The sequence below is a fragment of the Polypterus senegalus genome, chromosome 7 (assembly GCF_016835505.1).
Source record: "Polypterus senegalus isolate Bchr_013 chromosome 7, ASM1683550v1, whole genome shotgun sequence".
NCBI lineage: Eukaryota > Metazoa > Chordata > Cladistia > Polypteriformes > Polypteridae > Polypterus > Polypterus senegalus.
Window position 1 is genome coordinate 168,748,943 of NC_053160.1, and position 20,758 is coordinate 168,769,700.

Consider the following 20,758-nt stretch of genomic DNA (forward strand, 5'->3'; position numbering starts at 1 on the left):
GCCTTGAAAAGTCCACTGCTGTAGAAATGGCCCAGTATTGCCACTTTCTCATACAAAGGAAATAGTGTTCATTTTGGAGACTTACAATTCCCAGTCCCTTTGGCTTTGTATTTAGTTTAGTGATCTTTGGTCTTAGAGGATTATGCTGGCAAACTATTACAGAATAATCGGTCAACTTGACAAAATGAGGCATATGAAAACAGAATATATACCAGTTTACAAGAATTCTGTACAAAATCTTACTATTATTTTAGGTTTTATAATAAATCTTTCAATCTAAAACTTGACTCGGCAATTCTCTCACCTGATGCATACTACTGTTATTGTGTCATACAGAAAGAATATGGAGTTCATTTATATTGTTTTTTAGTTGTTTTAAATACTGTTTCAGAAGAACAATGTAGTACACTAAGTACATAGCAGGTTACATAGATAAACTTCTTTGTTTTAAATACATTGTCCATTTAGTACAGTACTCTCTTTTTGATCACCTTTTTCCAGTAAAGTAAAGTAAAGTAATGAAAAAATAAAGAGGGAATAATAGTAGAAAGTTGACAGTTATAGGTGAGGTGAAAAGTAAACCATTAAATTCGGTTATTAGTTACACAAAATAATGCCTGTTGAGCACACTATTGATAAACAGCCATTTCATGAAAATTGTTTGTTACTATTTTAGCAGCGGTTTTCACAATAGTGTATTTTGAGAACAAGGCGTTTCCTCAAGTATTATGCCATGAAAGGTTTTAATTAAAAGTTTGAAAATATCTTAGTTAAAGGGTTATGAATAACATATGCACACTGACTTTCAACCAGTTGATGCCTGAGCTGAAGTACAATACAGTATAAACAGTCTCTTTCTATATGGTATCTGTGCTTCTAGTAATTTATGAAATAAATTGTCAGAACAAGTAAATATGTTCTTCTGTAGGAAAACGAGATTTTAACTTGCCGGTAATTTAAAAAATTTACAAAGACCAATTTGTTTTCCTTAACTTTATGTTTAGGAGGTGGTTTGCAGAATTTAGACTTATATCAGGGTAACTGAAGCACACTTATTTTTAGAAACAGAAAAATAAAACTTATTGATAAACACAAGGATTATATAATTGTGAGAAGTGCTATGAAAATAAATCACCTTGACACAGGCAAAGGTCTGGGTCAGGCACTCGTGTACTTGAATAGGGCAGCAAAGTTGAAGAATTTGTAGTACAGTTGTATACAGATTGAATTCAAAATAGGAACTGAGAACTGACATCATCGGGAATGGAAGTGATGTCTTCTCTATTTGATATGGACCGGATGTGATGCCCGTCTGGGGGGTGGGGGAGCTCTACCAGAAGTCATGTCTTCTGGGCCAGAATCTGAAAAGGACATCATTGGACCCAGGCAGAATTTCCCGTGTTTCCTGTGTTTGGTCTGCAGGGATAACGGAGAAAGGGTTACTGCACCCTGCCACCCCCTGGCCTGGCATTTAATTACCTTCTTTTGGTCTTTCTAGCTGCCTCCCATGCACACGTATGTGACACTGCATATACTGTTTATTGCCAGATAAGACAGGAAACAAGCCTAGATAGACAGACAGATAAATAACACAGAAGAACTTGGTTGTTTACTGGTTATTTAAAGTTTGAATTTGTCTTGGCACCGATAAACAGTTTTATGATGCCAAGTCTTTGTTTTGTGGAATTGTGGCTCTGTGTTCAAGTGGAGGATGATTCTTGTGTTAGAGTGCTCTCTTTTGTCTTTGAAATGTGGTCCTTTATTTGTGATGTGCTGTCAGTTAGGCTTTTTGCTGTGTCCTCTGCAACTTTACTGGGAAAAGCATTACTCTTTCTGAAACAAGAGTTTAGATGCTGAAGTTCCCTTTTTAAAGTAATAGCTGCTTCTGCGACTAGGCTCAGTTAGCACAGGGCTTGGCTTGGCAGTGTCTCTCCCAGCTTTCAGGTCCTCAAAGAGGAAGATTTTAATCTTTCAACTACCCCAAAAGGGAGTGTTTCAGTAGCCTTTTGAGTTTACAGAGAGATCCTCAACTTTTGAGGAGAGAGGGGTACAGCTAGTTTTTCAAAGAAAGTAAAACCTCTCGTGATTATCATTTCCAGTTACAGAAACAGCTGCTGCTGATGGACATGTTATGTTGTCCATTACAATAGTCTCTCACTGAATTATAGCTCTGTTTGGCCCAGGGTAGCTATTTGGCACCTTCTGGATTGAAAGGGGTCTCTGTAAAGATGTCAGTTTAACTCTGATTTTCACTTTTGTTACCTGCTGAATTACAGACCAGTCCTAGTAGGTAATAACTGCAGTTCAGTCATGTATCCTGAACTGTAGATTGGGGAAGTTGAGCTGGATTTCTGCATCCCTTTTATCCCTTGTGGCCCTAACAGGCCTTGTGTGTCACTAAATGCCTAGCAGAATGGGCAGTGCTCACTTTGTTGTACACTTCACAGTTAAATGTGACAGTGATCTTTCAAGTTTTCCTAATTAAAAGTTTTTATAGTTTCTGACTATTTTGATCCATCAATTTATGTATTATTTGTGTCCAATTCATTGTTTCAGCCTCCAGAACTTACACACATGATGGTAGTCCATTACAGGGTACACTTATGCACACATCAGCTATCACTCACTACTGTATAGGTTAATTTAGAATGTCCAACTAACCCAAAACATATACATATTTTATATGTGGGAGAAAAAACTACATTGACAGTGGGAGAACATTTAAACATCATGCTTTGACAGTAAGTTGGCCTGAAATTGTAGTTGTCTCCATGCTATACCAATTTTAACTTATAGAGAAATATGCTCTTTTCTTTTGTTTTTTCTCTGACCTGTTAGATTGTAAAGTGATGCTAAAAAAATTATCATAGCTCTGTTTAAAATCCCATGTTAAAATTCCACTTTTGACCTTCAAGTACCTTCACTCCCCACAAGTATTTAATAGAAATATGTGTAATTTATTTGTCCTACAGTCATCACAGGCTTTGGAATAGTATTCGCAATAAAGAGTTATATATTTCTTTTCTGTCTATACATATATCTTAAAAGAATGTCACATGTGTTTCAGTTATTCAGAAAGATGTAACTCCTGCCAAGACTAAGAGGTTGTCTGACAAAGGGGAAGCATTTCAGTTATCGGCACAGCAGGAGTGGCTGATCAGAGAAGACTGTTTGAATAAAAAGCTGTGGGATGAGGCCCTAGCCTGCCTCATGGAAGGACCGGTAAGCTTCTTCTAACTGGGCAGTGTTTTTTCCATAGCTGCACACAGATGCTTAATTTATATTCAACGCCCACCATTAGTACACATTTAACATAGATGTAAGACTAATTATGCCACACAAGCAAGATAGAGTAAGAAGGTAAGCGATATAGGAGGACTTCAGAGTTGAATTACTGCTTTACCAGATTGAAAGGAGCCCATTGAAGTGGTTTCATGTAGCCATGGCCCACTGGGAGGCAACCTTCAGGCAGGTCCAGGACATGCTGCAGGATATTAAATATCTTGGCTAGCCTTATACAGTTAGGTCCATACATTTTTGGACAGAGACAACTTTTTTCTAATTTTGGTTCTGTACATTACTACAATGAATTTTCAATGAAACAACTCAGATGCAGTTGAAGTGCAGACTTTCAGCTTTAATTCAGTGGGTTGAACAAAAAGATTGCATAAAAATGTGAGGCAACTAAAGTATTTTTTCACATAATCCGTTTATTTCAGGGGCTCAAAAGTAATTGGACAAATTAAATAAAGAAATAAAATGTTCATTTCTAATACTTGGTTGAAAACCCTTTGCTGGCAATGACAGCCTGAAGTCTTGAACTCATGGACATCACCAGATGCTGGGTTTCCTCTTTTTTAATGCTCTTCCAGGCCTTTACTGCAGCGGCTTTCAGTTGCTGTTTGTTTGTAGGCCTTTCTGTTCGAAGTTTAGTCTTCAACAAGTGAATTGCATGCTCAATTGGGTTAAGATCAGGTGACTGACTTGGCCATTCAAGAAGTTTCCACTTCTTTGCTTTAATAAACTCCTGAGTTGCTTTGGCTGTATGTTTTGGGTCATTGTCCATCTGTATCATGAAACACCGTCCAATCAATTTGACTGCATTTAGCTGGATTTGAGCAGACACTACACTCACCTAAAGGATTATCAGGAACACCATACTAATACGGTGCTTGACCCCCTTTCGCCTTCAGAACTGCCTTAATTCTACGTGGCATTGATTCAACAAGGTGCTGAAAGCATTCTTTAGAAATGTTAGCCCATATTGATAGGATGGCATCTTGCAGTTGATGGAGATTTGTGGGATGTACATCCAGGGCACGAAGCTCCCGTTCCACCACATCCCAAAGACGTTCTATTGGGTTGAGATATGGTGACTGTGGAGGCCATTTTAGTACAGTGAACTCATTGTCATGTTCAAGAAACCAATTTGAAATGATTTGAGCTTTGTGACATGGTGCATTATCCTGCTGGAAGTAGCCATCAGAGGATGGGTACATGGTGGTCATGAAGGGATGGACATGGTCAGAAACAATGCTCAGATAGCCCGTAGCATTTAAACGATTGCCAATTGGCACTAAGGGGCCTAAAGTGTGCCAAGAAAACATCCCCCACACCATTACACCACCACCACCAGCCTGCACAGTGGTAACAAGGCATGATGGATCCATGTTCTCATTCTGTTTACGCCAAATTCTGACTCTACCATTTGAATGTCTCAACAGAAATCGAGACTCATCAGACCAGGCAACATTTTTACAGTCTTCAACTGTCCAATTTTGGTGAGCTCATGCAAATTGTAGCCTCTTTTTCCTATTTGTAGTGGAGATGAGTGGTACCCGGTGGGGTCTTCTGCTGTTGTAGCCCATCCACCTCAAGGGTGTGCATGTTGTGGCTTCACAAATGCTTTGCTGCATACCTTGGTTGTAACGAGTGGTTATTTTAGTCAAAGTTGCTCTTCTATCAGCTTGAATCAGTCGGCCCATTCTCCACTGACCTCTAGCATCAACAAGGCATTTTCGCCCACAGGAAATACTGCATACTGCATACTGCATACTGGATGTTTTTCTCTTTTCACACCATTCTTTGTAAACCCTAGAAATGGTTGTGCGTGAATGTATTATCGTGGTATTTCCCTCCACTTGCCCTTTTACCTGTTTCCTCAAAGGTAAGTGTTCTCGTCAAGTTCGTTATCGGGTTGGTCTACTGTTGCACTTTAAGATGAACACACACACACATAGATAAACACACACACAGACCCTAACCACAACAGTGCTCCATGAATGACACACACACGCTGATTAAACCTTAGCACTTTAAACCACACAAGTGCTATAGGAATAACAGCCTGTCATTCAGCACTTCAAGAGACTTACTTATTTTCGGCACGAACAACAATACGATGTTTTAATGATATCTCAGACCTAAATATTACTTTTGGTCTACAAGAATACATTTAAACATACAAAGACTCAGCACTCTTGACTATAGGCCATTCATCAGCCAAGAATACCTTCTTTATCGTATCTGTCCCTTCTGATGAGTATAGCGCTCTTCACTCTCAGCCATATAAACCTCGCAGCACAGAAATAATGGCAAAAATCCGGCTGTCACCAGGTGCTCAAAGAAATCTAACTTATTACTTCAATCACTCTAGACATTAAGACAAAGCATTGAAAGTTAAAAGCAGCATGGTATTTATTACAAGAATAATAATAATACCACAAGAACAAAGAATACTAGAAAATAGGTAGTGATAGGAAAGTCTGAATATATATAGTCTTTAGAAAAAGCTTACGAAAAAGTTACAGATGACAGGGATGAATGTCCCAGGGAGGCGTTTGATTTAGCAATCGATGTTCATGATGCCTTTCTGACGACCAGGGCCGTCTTCGTCCGTTCCTCTTCTTCTTTCTTCTTCTCCCTTTGCTTCTCTTTCTTCTCCCTTTGCTTCTCTCTTCTTCTTTCCAAACCAAGGCATATTTATTATGAAATGTCAAGCCTTGGTTTCAAAACACATGCACCTGATTGGCTGGCTGTCCAAATGATTGATGAATTAATTCACTGTCTGTTTTCCCACACAACAAAACCTTTGATGTACTCGGAGAAATAGTAGTTCTTCCTGTCCTAGGCTATAAAGCAAATTGTTGTTCCAGATGTCCATCCATCAATAGCCCGAGGTATCAGCTCAGCATCCTTTCCCAGGCTATAAAACCAAATTAGCATGAAGCTATGAACAAGTGTTATAAAAGTAAGGTGTAATGGAAGAAAACCTGCTTTAATTTAATTTCATCTGTTGTCTTGTCTTGAACAAAATATAATGGAAACGAAAATGTACAGATTTTATACACCATAACAGTGAAAATCCCAGTAACTGAGCAGATTGTGAAATACTCAGAGCGGCCCGTCTGGCACCAACAACCATGCCACGCTCAAAATTGCTTAAATCACCTTTCTTTCCCATTCTGACATTCAGTTTGTAGTTCAGGAGATTGTCTTGACCAGGACCACACCCCTAAATGCATTGAAGCAACTGCCATGTGATTAGTTGATTAGATAATTACATTAATGAGAAATTGAACAGGTGTTCCTAATAATCCTTTACGTGAGTGTATGTCTCTGAACACCTCAGAATTCATTCGGCTGCTTCTGTTCTGTGTCACATCATCAATAAACACTAGTGTCTCAGTGCCACTGCAGCCATGCACGCCCAAGCCATCACACTGCCTCACCCGTGTTTTACAGATGATATGGTATGCTTTGGATAATGAGCTGTTCCACGCCTTCTCCATACTTTTTTCTTGCCATCATTCTGGTAGAGGTTGATCTTAGTTTCATCTGTCCAAAGAATGTTTTTCCAGAACTGTGCTGGTTTTTTTTTTAGATGTTCTTTAGCAAAGTCCAATCTTGCCTTTCTATTCTTGAGGCTTATGAGTGGCTTGCACCTTGCAGTGCACCCTCTGTATTTACTTTCATGCAGTCTTCTCTTTATGGTAGACTTGGATATCGATATGCCTACCCCCTGGAGAGTGTTGTTCACTTGGTTGGCTGTTGTGAAGGGGTTTCTCTTCACCATGGAAATGATTCTGCGATCATCCACCACTGTTGTCTTCCTTGGATGTCCAGGTCTTTTTTCGTTGCTGAGTTCACCAGTGCTTGCTTTCTTTCTCAGGATGTACCAAACTGTAGATTTTGCCACTCGTAATATTGTAGCAATTTCTCGGATGGGTTTTTTCTGTTTTCACAGCTTAAGGATGGCTTCTTTCACCTGCATGGAGAGCTCCTTTGACTGCATGTTGTCTGTTCACAGCAAAATCTTCCACATGCAAGCACCACACCTCAGATCAACTCCAGGCCTTTTATCTGTTTAATTGATATGACATAATGACGGACTTGCCCACACCTGCCCATGAAATAGCCTTTGAGTCAATTGTCCAATTACTTTTGAGCCCCTGTTGATGATCCAATTTTGGATTTTTTTTCTCCCTAAATAATAAAAACCATCATTTAAAAACTGCATTTTGTGTTTACTTGTGTTATATTTGACTAATGGTTAAATGTGTTTGGTGATCAGAAACATTTTGTGTGACAAACATGCAAAAGAATAAGAAATCAGGAAGGGGGCAAATAGTTTTTCACACACACACACACACACACATATATAGTGTATACAGTGGGTACGGAAAGTATTCAGACCCCCTTCAATTTTTCACTCTTTGTTATATTGCAGCCATTTGCTAAAATCATTTAAATTCATTTTTTTCCTCATTAATGTACACACAGCACCCCATATTGACAGACAAAAGAAATAATTTTTGAAATTGTTGCAGATTTATTAAAAAAGAAAAACTGAAATATCACATGGTCCTAAGTATTCAGACCCTTTGCTCAGTATTTATTAGAAGCACCCTTTTGAGCTAATACAGCCATGAGTCTTCTTGGGAAAGATGCAACAAGCTTTTCACACCTGGATTTGGGGATCCTCTGCCATTCCTCCTTGCAGATCCTCTCCAGTTCTGTCAGGTTGGATGGTAAACGTTGGTGGACAGCCATTTTTAGGTCTCTCCAGAGATGCTCAATTGGGTTTAAGTCAGGGCTGTGGCTGGGCCATTCAAGAACAGTCACAGAGTTGTTGTGAAGCCACTCCTTTGTTAATTTAGCTGTGTTCTTAGGGTCATTGTCCTGTTGGAAGGTAAACCTTCGGCCCAGTCTGAGGTCCTTAGCACTCTGGAGAAGGTTTTTGTCCAGGATATCCCTGTACTTGGCCACATTCATCTTTCCCTCGATTGCAACCAGTCATCCTGTCCCTGCAGCTGAAAAACACCCCCACAGCATGATGCTGCCACCGCCATGCTTCACTGTGGGGACTGCATTGGACAAGTGATGAGCAGTGCCTGGTTTTCTCCACACATACCGCTTAGAATTAAGGCCAAAAAGTTCTATCTTGGTCGCATCAGACCAGAGAATCTTATTTCTCACCATCTCAGAGTCCTTGCCTCTCCTCAGTGTGTGGAGATATTTATATATAATATATAGGCAGTCCCTGGGTTACGTACGAGATAGGGACTGTAGGTTTATACTTAAGTTGAATTTGTATGTAAGTTGGAACAGGTACATTATTTTAATAAATGCTATTGTTGACCAACTGTAACCAAGTGCTATGCCAATAAACGATGGAATTTCACCTCTTTCTGACCTTTTTATTATTTGTACTTTATTTTCAATGGCAATGGTTTTTCTCTTCTTTACTATATCACCAGCACTTGCATCAGATTTGTGTTTCAGAGACATTCTTGAAGGGTGAAGACAAGGTTAAGATGAGCTCTTCTGCACAGCACTGTACACGTTATCACAGCAGGGAGGCACCAGACGTCAACACATCTGATGTATAGGGTGGTCCAGATCTAATCAGGCAATTTTCTTTACGGTATAACTTATTCAGTTTATTACATAGAAAATCACCTGAAAAATCCCGGACCATCTAGAAGTGTGTGAACTGATGACATGAAGAATCGTTTTCGCGCAAAACTAAAATCGGCCCTGCATAAATCAATGTCATCCAGACGATCTGGATCAGCATAATTAGATCTGGGCCACCCTGTACTGAGAAGAGACAACTTCTTGCTATGTGCGTAACAGTACAAGCAGGCTTGCTATTGAGAATGAATGGGGGCAGCGAGGGGCAGTTCATCCCCAGCCCACCTCACAGTCACCATCACTACAGCATGCTGCCTGCAGTGTCTGCCGCACCACCGCCCCCATTCAACACGCAGCCATCCAAGGCACACTACTATGCTACCTGCCCGCCGCCCCGTTCACCCTCAATGGCCTCTGTTCAGCCACTACTGGGTCACCGCTTGCAGCATTACCAGCCGCCCACCGAGAATGAACGGGCAACCATGTGTGGTGGACGGGCAGTGAAGCCGCCAGGAGCTGCCCGAGGGACACTACACTTCGCGAGCAGTGAAATCTCCCCCCTTCAGCCTCCGTTCAGCCACCGTTTGCAGTGTCCCCAGGCTGAAGATGATACAGCGGCAGTTACTGAGGCACATGCGTCACAGCTGCGGCCCCGTTCGTATGTCGTAGGTCGGATGTCCGTAACCTGGGGACTACCTGTATATATGTGTATGTATATACGTATGTGTGTATATATATGTGTATTCAATCTCTTCTTGCTGTTCCGTTATTTCACAGGGTAATTTCTGTTTGATTGTGCTAATGCGATCTTTATTACCTTTTTTTTGATACTTTCGAATTTTCCTACTTTCATATCCTTTAACTTCCTCTGCATATGTATCGTGCCATTTTTTTTTTTTTTTTGAGCCTTTTGATTTCCACTGCTTTCATAATCTCTAACCTGCTCCGCATGTGTATCGTACCCACGTTTTTTGAACGTCATTATGAAGTCTTATTTCTGACCCGGATTTGACCTACAAGCTTTTCAATTCCACTTGGTCCGGGCAAATATCGAGGACCCATTTCATTGAGATTCCAGTGCCTTGCCTTTGCCATTGGTTGTACACAACACTGCAATATTGAACCTTACACATGAATGTATACAGATTTTACAAAAAATGACATATTTTTGCCTTTTCCCTTTGGTTCTGACTTTCAGTGAGGAACTGCTCCATCATCAAACACAGTACTTTATAGACACAACATGCTTACAATCATTGGCATGGTTTATAAATGTGAAGTAAAATGCCCAGTGTTTATTTTATATACCAAATATTGTCTGAATGTGAAACATGAATTCCTTATTTATTTATATTTACTCTTACATTGTAGTTTTCTGGGTGCCCACTGCTATTTCACTTGACCCAAGTTTTGTGGGCTACTATCCAGTATGATTTAAAAGTGCACCCAAAGGCTATATTTAGACTTGCTAAATGCTTATATTTAGATCTGCTGGAAACTGAAAAATATGAATTGCAGGTGTTTTTAGATTCTGTATGCTGCGTACTTCTAAATATTTTTTTCACAGCCTTGTAAAAATACCTATTCATCCCATTCCTCATGGTCTGTTGGTTTCATATTATGCTTTTTTTTCTTTGCAGAACTTTCTTCGCAAAGTGGAGCAGATCTTTATGTGTGTATGCTGCCAAGAGCTGGTGTTTCAGCCTGTCACTACAGAGTGTCTTCATAATGTTTGTAAGGTGAGGAAATTAGCAGTCCTGTGTTACACGAACCTGGCATCTGCTGTTTTGTTTAACAGCAAATGAAAATCAATTAAAAAATACGCCAGTTCCATTAGTTATCTTGCATCACCAAATATTGAAAAGAATACAAAAATTTTAAAAGTAACAAATTACACTGCACAACAATTTTTTTGACAAGTCTTGCTTCCTGAAAATATAGTTTTTGTTTTACTGCATCACATAGGAACTCTGAGATATAGACATTTATATGTTTACTGACAATAACGTATTTAGTCACGTTTATGTTTCGCATAAGCTATTAAATTCAACAGAATTAAAAATGTTTATCCTCCTGATTTTCTTCCATTTTCTGATTGTCTATCATCTGAATGTAGTTTAGGGCTCTGTAATTGCCCAGAAAATTGTCAACAACATCTTTGAAGGCTTTCCAGGCAATTTTTTCGGGCCCAACTAACATCTTAAAATCACTTGTCACTCATAACATGTCTGATCTGGCCCTTTTTGATCTTGGCGTCAGTTATTCTTGGAAACATCTGTCTTAAATAACGAAAACCTTCACCTTCCTTGTTCAGTGCTTTCATGAAATTGTTCATGAGTCCCAGTTTTATGTGAAGAGGAGGCAAAAATATCTTTTGCTAGGTCGACAAGCGTTTCATGTGCCACATTTTTCTGTCCTGGGCCTAACTTTTTACGGAGTGGCCAGTTCTGTCGAGAATAGTGCGACTCTTTGGCATGGCTGTCTCATTCACAGATGACACAACAGTACTTTGTATAGCCGAGCTGCAGTCCTAGTAACAGAGCAACAACTAAGATCTACACAGATAATCCAGTTGTACTTGCTATACTGGACGTGCTTCAGCAACAGTTCCATATTCTCATACATTTCTTTCATGTGTGCTGCATAGCCAACAGGTACTGAAGGATAAATGTTGCCATTGTGTAGCAGAACAGCTTTCAGGATTAACATTGACGAATCAATAAAGAGACGCCAGAACAATCCTTCAATGTCACAACAGAAACAGACTGTCGACTTGTGCAAAAAATGTGGTTATATCATGATGTCGGCCTCGAAACACAGAAATTTTCGTACCTGGTGACACCAAACACCATTCCTGCAGTCTTGAACCCAGAAGCTTGGCTTTTGCTTTTGACAGACCTATATCGCTGACCAAATTGTTCAATTTGGACTGTGTTGTCAGATGGGGATCGCCTGATGAGCATGGTTCAAAATCCAGGTCAATGTCACTGTCAGTACCCTGCATTGCAGTTTCTTCATTTGGTTCGTTTAAGGTCCAATCCTCTAGTGGTTTCGGAATTGGAAGACTATCGTCATGTGGCATGGGTCTCATTGCTGAAGGCAGATTGGGATATTCAATTGACTTCTTGTTTTTGGCAAAGAAACCAGACACATTAGTCAAACAGAAGTAACAGTCCATCACATGGTCTTTTTGTTCTCAACATATCATCGGAACAGCAAACGGCATCATCTTTCGAGTGCCTCTGAACCAGGCTGTCAGACTGACAGCACATGTCACACAGCAAATATGAGGCACCTATTCATTGTCTTGGTCACCAATTTTGCAGCCAAAATACAGATGATAAGCTTTCTTCACAAGAGCAGTCATCCAACGTCTCTGAGGTGCAAGTGTATATTCGCCACAGATATAGCAGAATGTATCGCGGCTGTTACAACATTGACAAGACATATCGCCCAACACCAAAACGTCTATAGCATCAAGATTGCTTATTGTTATATTGCTACAGATACAATACTTTACTGATACTATACATACACACTGACTATCTATATAAACAAAATGAGCAGGATCGTTGTATGCAGGCCACCTTTATAACATGCTGAGACAGTGTCAAGCTCGTTCAGACCTGCCCAGGATGTCAGCTTCTACAGAACAGCTTCCAACCTGGCCTGATTCCAAGCCTGGAGATGGCCAGGCTGCACAAACCGTTGTTAAGTCACTTACGGGAGCGAAAATGTTTGGATACAAATAGAAGAAAAAATTGTGACAAAACTGAAACTGTACGTGATGGGAAAATTTTGATGTGATATTCGTGACTAGCACCCAACAGTGTTCAAGAAGCAAAAATTTTGTTGTGCAGTGTTACCAAAGTTCAACAGAATTGATTTCTAAATTACTAAACAAAATTTTAAATTAACATAATTCTAAATATCTAAAGCAAAATTACTGAAAATCTAAACTAAACAAAAACTAGTCAGTAAAAACAAAAAATAAAAGATCTAAAAAGAACCAAAAGTTACAAGTTAAAAACACAAAAATCGCAATGAATATTGTGAAAAGCCCAACACACAGATAAATTGGAAGTACAAGCCAAACAACACTTGCCAAATAATGACTAATGCCTCAGCAAAAATATATGGCAACATGTGCCTTATTAACACATAATTCTGAGTAAATGAACTAGAGCAAAATCGCAACGTGCTTTAAAAAGTACAAACAAGGAATGTACAAGGGAGTAGGGAAAAACTACAAAAAAATGAATAAAAGACTGAGAAATACTAAATCATAACAGGCACATACCATCTTTCGGAACAAAGCAAATAACAGGTCAGTCTTCATAAACACACCCCCGGCATGTGTCCAGACACGACTACTGCTAGAATGGTGCTGCCACCACAGTATACATATAGTCCTCGGTGGCAGTTTTCCTACTGTCACTCCATTATTCTGGCCTTCCAAATAGTGAAGGTATTCTGGCTGGTAGAATATGCTCTCCAATACGCTCTCCAATAGGATTTGTCTAATATTGTATTTGAAAATACCAATTGTAGAAAATTCTTTATTTGGCAATTATGTAGTAAGTCTCATACCCCATTTTGTTAAGATCTGATGTCTGGCACAGCATTGGTATGTTGTTTTCATCTTTTTAGTGCAGAGCCTTGATCAGCCTCATTTGTCATTGTAATTTTTTTTTAAAAATCCACAAGTATCAGAATAGAAATAATGGACTGTAAGAGTATATGTGAATGTGAATTACTTGGTATATTTGACTATTTAGCATGCCTTACTAAAGAGCTTATGTACTTAAACAATGAAAAATTGCTGTCCTGCCATCACAGAACCATAACAACCATTTTTTGTTTTAAAACAAACATTTAGGCCTATAAATTTTACTTTTTGTACCACTCATGTGCATGTGCATCTTGGATGACCTGGCGAAAGATGGCTTATCTGACCAAATGATGTCTGTCAGGTTTTGAAGTACTTTTTAGGTATTGTGCCTTGCCTTGCAAAATTATTCAGACCCAGCTTATATTCAATAAGAAATCTTACACTGAGATTTTTTCTCTGTGATATTTTACTTACATTTACATTGTTTGCTTAGCAGATGCTATTATCCAAATAGACCTACAAAAGACATGAACGTAATCAAGTAAATATATCAGTCTGGGGACTATTTGAGAAAAACATGTATTACAGGAAAAGTTCACAAAGTTGATCATCACATGTGAAGACCTCAGAAGAAAATACAAGCTAGTTACAATTTCTAGATTACAAAGTACCGAATCTCCAGATTACTTACTAAGTGGAACATTATTTTATGTTTGGGGAAAAAAAGGAAATTTGCTTGCATTTCCTCAGTCAGTTACTCTTCCTCTTTCAACCAAATGTTTAGGCCCTGTTGCTAAAACACAAGCACAAGTGTAGGCATGGTGTTTTTTCAGGAGTGGGCAGTGTTTACACCACTAACATTACTTTGAACATTGGTCAAAAAGCTCTATCTTGGTCTTACCTATTGTGAAATATATATATACTAGCAAAATACCCGCGATTCGCAGCGGAGAAGTATTGTGTTAAAGAAGTAATGAAAAAGAAAAGGAAACATTTTGAAAATAACGTAACATGATTGTCAATGTAATTGTTTTGTCACTGTTGTGAGTGATGAGTGTTGCTGTCATATATATATATATATATATATATATATATATATATATATATATATATATATATATAGATATAGATATATAGATATATATAGATATATATATATGCACACACACATATAAACATATATATATCTATACTAATAAAAGGCAAAGCCCTCACTCACTCACTCACTCACTGACTCACTCACTGACTCATCACTAATTCTCCAACTTCCCGTGTAGGTAGAAGGCTGAAATTTGGCAGGCTCATTCCTTACAGCTTACTTACAAAAGTTGGGCAGGTTTCATTTCGAAATTCTACGCCTAATGGTCATAACTGGAAGGTATTTTTCTCCATTAACTGTAATGGAGTTGAGCTGGAATGGCGTGGGGGCAGAGTTTCGTGTGACATCATCACGCCTCCACGTAATCCGTGAACTGATTGTCAACGTAGTGCGTAGAAAACCAGGAAGACCTCCAAAAAGCGCTTAAGAAAACATGCATTATATAATTGAGAAGACAGCGAAAAACAATAAGAAGCGAGCAAGTGACATATACTACCATATTCATGACTGCTGCTACCTCGGAAAGAAAGCAAGGTGTAAACCTAAACTTTAAATTAAGTTCATAGACAGGCTACGCTGGCGTTTCACATGCCCACAGGTAATGCGGGATACAAGTTTAATGAGAGGACGAGGATATAAGCGAGAGTTTTGATCACTTTGTAACTAAGTTAAAATTGTAGGTGAAGGGGTGTGCTTATGCAAATTCCGAGAGACTGTGTTTGTGGGGGATTGACGGATAAGGCGGGTGGGGGAGTCACGTCATCATATCCCCTCCCATTTACCTCATTTCGCTCTGAGCTGAGCTCCGCGCCGCCGTCTTCCGAAGCAACTTTGTCACACTGCCACCAAATACTCCCAGAAAAATCCACAAGTTAATACACACGCTCTCTCTAGAGTTTCTCCACACTGAATCCTCCAGGCACTACTTACAAAAGGTTACATTGACAATCGTGTTACGTTATTTTTAAAATCTTTCCTTTTCTTAGCACAAGCACAGCTGAGAAGCTTGATGCATGTGCTCCATAACGTGTTAAAAATAATGCATTTAATCACACTTTGCATTACAAGCAAAGGGAGCTTTTGTCAATGCATGATTTCCTGGTACACGGATTACATTGATCAGTGCATCCCGATTCATTTTACCCTCGCACCACCTTAGTTTGAGAAGAAGTATGAAAAAGTATGAGGTTAACACAGAAAAACAGATCAACAATTCAAGCTTTATGAATAATCGATTAAGCCATCAATAATTGTTTTGGTAAAGCCATCCTCCTTCCATTTTATAATTTTTCCGCCACTAGCCATGATTAAATGAGCGGTAAATAAAGTAAGAACAAGCGAGGGTGACTTATTTAGGCAGGCATATATATGACAGCAACACTCATGACAATGTCAATCATGTTACGTTATTATTAAAATGTTTCCTTTTCTTTTCATTACTTCTTTAACACACTACTTCTCGCTGCGGTAGCGGGTATTTTGCTATATATATAATATATGAATGACCTCCAAAAGCGCTGAGACTTTTGATATCATGAGCGTGTCTGCAAAACTGTAGTCTCCTGCCCTGCAAAAGTCGAGCAGCCAGCGCGCGCATAGCTGTGCCGGCCTTTGAGACGCTGACTGCGCTTCTGCCTTAAGTCAAAGTGAGCACTTTTAATTTTTTTCATCCTCCCCTGCGCTATAGCCCAGACAAGTGCAAACACGGGACCCCTTTTCTACACGGCAAAATAATATTAAGGCGATTCACACTTTCTTTTGCACGTTACGATTATGAGGTTGTCAGCTCGGATTATGAAGACACGCACACAGTGGAGGACTGACAGTGCCATCACAGCCGATTAATGGCGGGGCGTCTCACCAGTCTACACAAGACCCACCGACTGTCCCAAAAGGCGATCATAACGTCAGCGAACACATCTCTCTATACTATATAAAAGAAAAAGGCAACTTTCCTTTCTTTACACCTTTTTTCCTTTTATCCCAAACCAAAGCCTTTCTCTCTTAACACTGCAGAGGACACAAAACTAATTTTCTTTAAATGCGGTAAGGCACATTACCAGAGGCACAAATTTGAACGTTCACATAGAAAATGTAATTTCTATACCACAGCCGTCGTGTAGCGCCTTTCAAAAGGGATCTACTACCGAGAGATGATCCATATACATTTTAGCTGCTGTTAGTTACTTACCTGTTGTGTTACACAGTCTTTAAAATGTAGTTTACCAAACCACTCCAGTAGTGCTCAATGTACCTGTACTTCTTAAAACGTTAATGTTTTACTGTTTAATAACTTATAGACTATATTTTATTATTTTTCCCTTGCACTCAGTGACCAAAGCTATACACACACATATAGACACATACAAACATACACACAAGTATATGTATGTGTATATATATATGTTGTATGTATATATATATATATATATATATATATATATATATATATATATATATATATATATATATATATATATATATATATATATATATATATATATACACACACACACACACACACACATACATACATACACACATATATATAATTTGTGTGTGTGTATGTATGTGTGTATATATGATGTAGATAGGTATGTATATATATAAGTGTATATGTAGATATGTATATAGATATGAAGATACTGTATGTATGTGTACTGTATATATATATATATGTATGTGTGTGTGTGTGTGTGTGTGTGTATATGACAGCAGCAATCCAAGCTGTGAGAAAACGGTAAAAAGGAGGCGTGTCAGACGTCGTGCTACATTTTCTGATGCAGCTAGATGAAAAAACTTTTGGCGCTGCCGCCAAATACACAAAACAATTACTTTGACAATCATGTTACGTTATTTTCAAAATGTTTCCTTTTCTTTCTCTTTCCTTCTTTAACACACTACTTCTCGCTGCCAATATATATATATATATATATATATATATAGATAGATAGATATAGATATATATATATATATATATATATATATATCTATATCTATATATATATCTATATATATAGATAGATAGATAGATATGAGAACAACACTCATATCAATGACAAAACAATTACATTAACAATCATGTTACGTTATTTTTAAAATTTTTCCTTTTTCTTTTCGTACCTTCTTTAACACACTACTTCTCCGCTGCGAAGCGCGGGTATTCTGCTAGTATATATATATATATATATTCATACATATATCCATTCATATATACGAGGGATATCCAGAAAAAAAGGTTAAAACAGCTGTTAAAAATCGAAAAATGAATACAGTCAACCCTCGTTTATCGCGGTTAATCCGTTCCAGACTCTGCCACGATAAATGAATTTCCGCGAAGTAGGATTCTTTATTTATAAATCGAATATTTTCTTGTAGTTAGAGCATAGAAAACCTGTTTCTGACCTTCTAAATACAGTAATGCTTCCTCGATCGCGGGGGTTGCGTTCCAGACCCCCCCGCGATAGGTGAAAATCCACGAAGTAGAAACCATATGTTTGTATGGTTATTTTTATATATTTTAAGCCCTTATAAACTCTCCAACACTGTTAACATTATTAGAGCCCTCTAGACATGAAATAACACCCTTTAGTCAAGCGCTTAAACTGTGCTTCATTACAAGACAGAGATGGCAGTTCTTTCTCACAATTAAAAGAATGCAAACATATCTTCTCTTCAAAGGAGCACCGTGAAGAGCAGATAATGTCAGAGAGAGCGCTCGCTAAGAAAAGCAAACAATCAAAAAATCAATACGTGCACAATACGTATACAGAAGCACCGCAATAAGGCGGCATTTTGTAGAGGAGCATCCTATCTTCTAGGCAAACAGCCACTGTGTAAACAGCCCCCTCTACTCACACCCCCTCCGTCAGGCAGAGAGTGAGAGAGACAGAGAGAAGCAAACAAAACAAGCGCACGCTGAAGCATATCTTATAGCATTGAGGAGTTTTAGTTAATATGTAATACATGCTCTGATTGGGTAGCTTCTAAGCCATCCGCCAATAGCATCCCTTGTATGAAATCAACTGGGCAATCAAACTGAGGAAGCATGTAACCTAATTTAAAAGACCCATTGTCCGCAGAAAGCGGTGAACCAGCGAAAAATCCGTGATATATATTTAGATGTGCTTACATTTAAAATCCGCGATAGAGTGAAGCCGCGAAAGTCGATATAGCGAGAGATTACTGTATATTTCAACCAAATTTACAGGGTATGTTCCAAAATATGTGTTTATTTCTCAGCATAATCGCCGTCAACTTCGATGCACTTTTTCAGCCTGGGCACCAGCTTTTTTATACCCTCGTCGAATACGCTTCCGCTCCACCTCCGAAAGCCACTTCTCCACTGTCTCCTTCACCTCCTCATCATTGGAAAAACGTTTCCCACCCAAGAATTCTTCCAGTTTGGTGAAAAGGTGAACATCTGAGGGCGCAAGGTCCGGGGAATATAATATATTATATTGTGGAACGTGACCCAGACACAGACAGACGGACATCATTTCTTCACCCAACACACTTTTATTTACAATATTATTTACAATGTTTACGTTACGTGCACCCCCAGTGCCTCCAGCACCGATCCCCCAAAGTCCAGGCCTCATAGTCCGATTGCCTTTCTCCTGGCCGCCTCCAGTCCTCTCTCCAGCTCCGTCCTTCTTCCACCCAACTTCCGCTACTGAATGAAGGGAGACGGCCCCTTATATAGGAATCCGGATGGGTTCCAGCTGCTTCCTGGCATTCCTCCGCAGACACGCCCCAGTGTGGCGGAAGTGCGACTCTAGCGCACCGGAAGCCCTCCGGGTGTCCCCTGTCTTCTTCCCCCCAGCACTTCCTGCTGTAGCGGAAGTGCTGGGCTCCAGGTTTCTTCAGGCACTGGGGCGCCGCCTGGCGGTGGCCATGGGCCCCTACAGGGTTTGGTTTTCCAAGCCCTCTACCCGTGGCGCCCAATACAACCAGGGCGGTCGTCCCCTCGCGGTCTGGAGGAGGTACAAGCCCTCCTCTGGTCCTCCTGGGTGTCCCGGCTGGGCTCCACCCCCAGCCGGATGCCACTATATCTATACTAATAAAAGGCAAAGCCCTCACTGACTCACTCACTGACTCATCACTAATTCTCCAAGTTCCCATGTAGGTTGAAGGCTGAAATTTGGCAGACTCATTCCTTACAGCTTACTTACAAAAGTTGGGCAGGTTTCATTTTGAAATTCTATGCGTAATGGTCATAACTGGAAGCTATTTTTCTCCATATACTGTAATGGAGTTGAGCTGGATGGCCGTGAGGGGCGGAGTTTCGTGTGACATCATCACGCCTCCCACATAATCACGTGAACTGACTATCAACGAAGTACGTAGAAAACCAGAAAGAGCTAAAAAAAAAAAGCGCTGAAGAAAACATGCATTATATAATTGAGTAGGCAGCGAAACAATAAGAAGCGAGTGACTGACATTTACAACCATATTCATGAGTGCTGCTACTTCGGAAACAAAGCACGGTGTAAACTTAAAGTTTAAATTAAGTTCATAGACAGGCTGCCGCTGGTGTTTGTCATGCCCACGGGTAATGCGGATACAAGTTTAATGAGAGGGCGCGGGATATAAAGCGAGTTTTGATCACTTTGTAACTAAGTTAAAATTGCAGGTGAAGGGCTGTGCTTAAGCAAATTCCGAGAGACTGTGTTTGTGGGGGATTGACAGTTAAGGCGGGTGGGGGAGTCACGTTATCATCTCCCTTCCCATTTACCTCATTTCGTTCTGAGCTGAGCTCCACGGTTAACGCCGTCTTCCGAAGCAACTTTGTCACACTGCCACCAAATACTCACAGAAAAATCCACAAGTTAATACACACCCTGTCTCTAGAGTTTCTCCACACTCAATGTATTCCTCGCGTCCCCTTTATACCCTCTGATCTCCCATTTCAATTCAGATGCCTCCATTTTCCAGTAAGGCTCTGCTGCTTGATGACAAGTAATAAGTCTCAGGGACAGACCCTACAAAACGATGCCATTGATTTTAGGCAAGATTGCTTTTCTCCTGGACAACTATACTTGCATTCTCAAAAGTGACCTCGCGCAGCTTCGTCATATTACAACCGGCGTGCAGCCAGAAACTTTTAAGTGCCAGGTCTTACTTAACAT

The 20,758-nt window shown here is 39.6% G+C and overlaps 1 protein-coding gene across 1 annotated transcript in view; it reads left to right on the plus strand.

Moving 5' to 3' along the window:
• The window catches only part of LOC120533005 (E3 ubiquitin-protein ligase UHRF2-like), a 161,910-nt gene that overhangs the window by 127,138 nt on the left and 14,014 nt on the right, over positions 1 to 20,758 (plus strand). The window contains exons 14-15 of the mRNA XM_039759592.1: positions 3,068 to 3,222; positions 10,557 to 10,655. Coding sequence (XP_039615526.1) covers positions 3,068 to 3,222; positions 10,557 to 10,655 — 254 coding nt within the window. The remainder of the gene's footprint in view (positions 1 to 3,067; positions 3,223 to 10,556; positions 10,656 to 20,758) is intronic.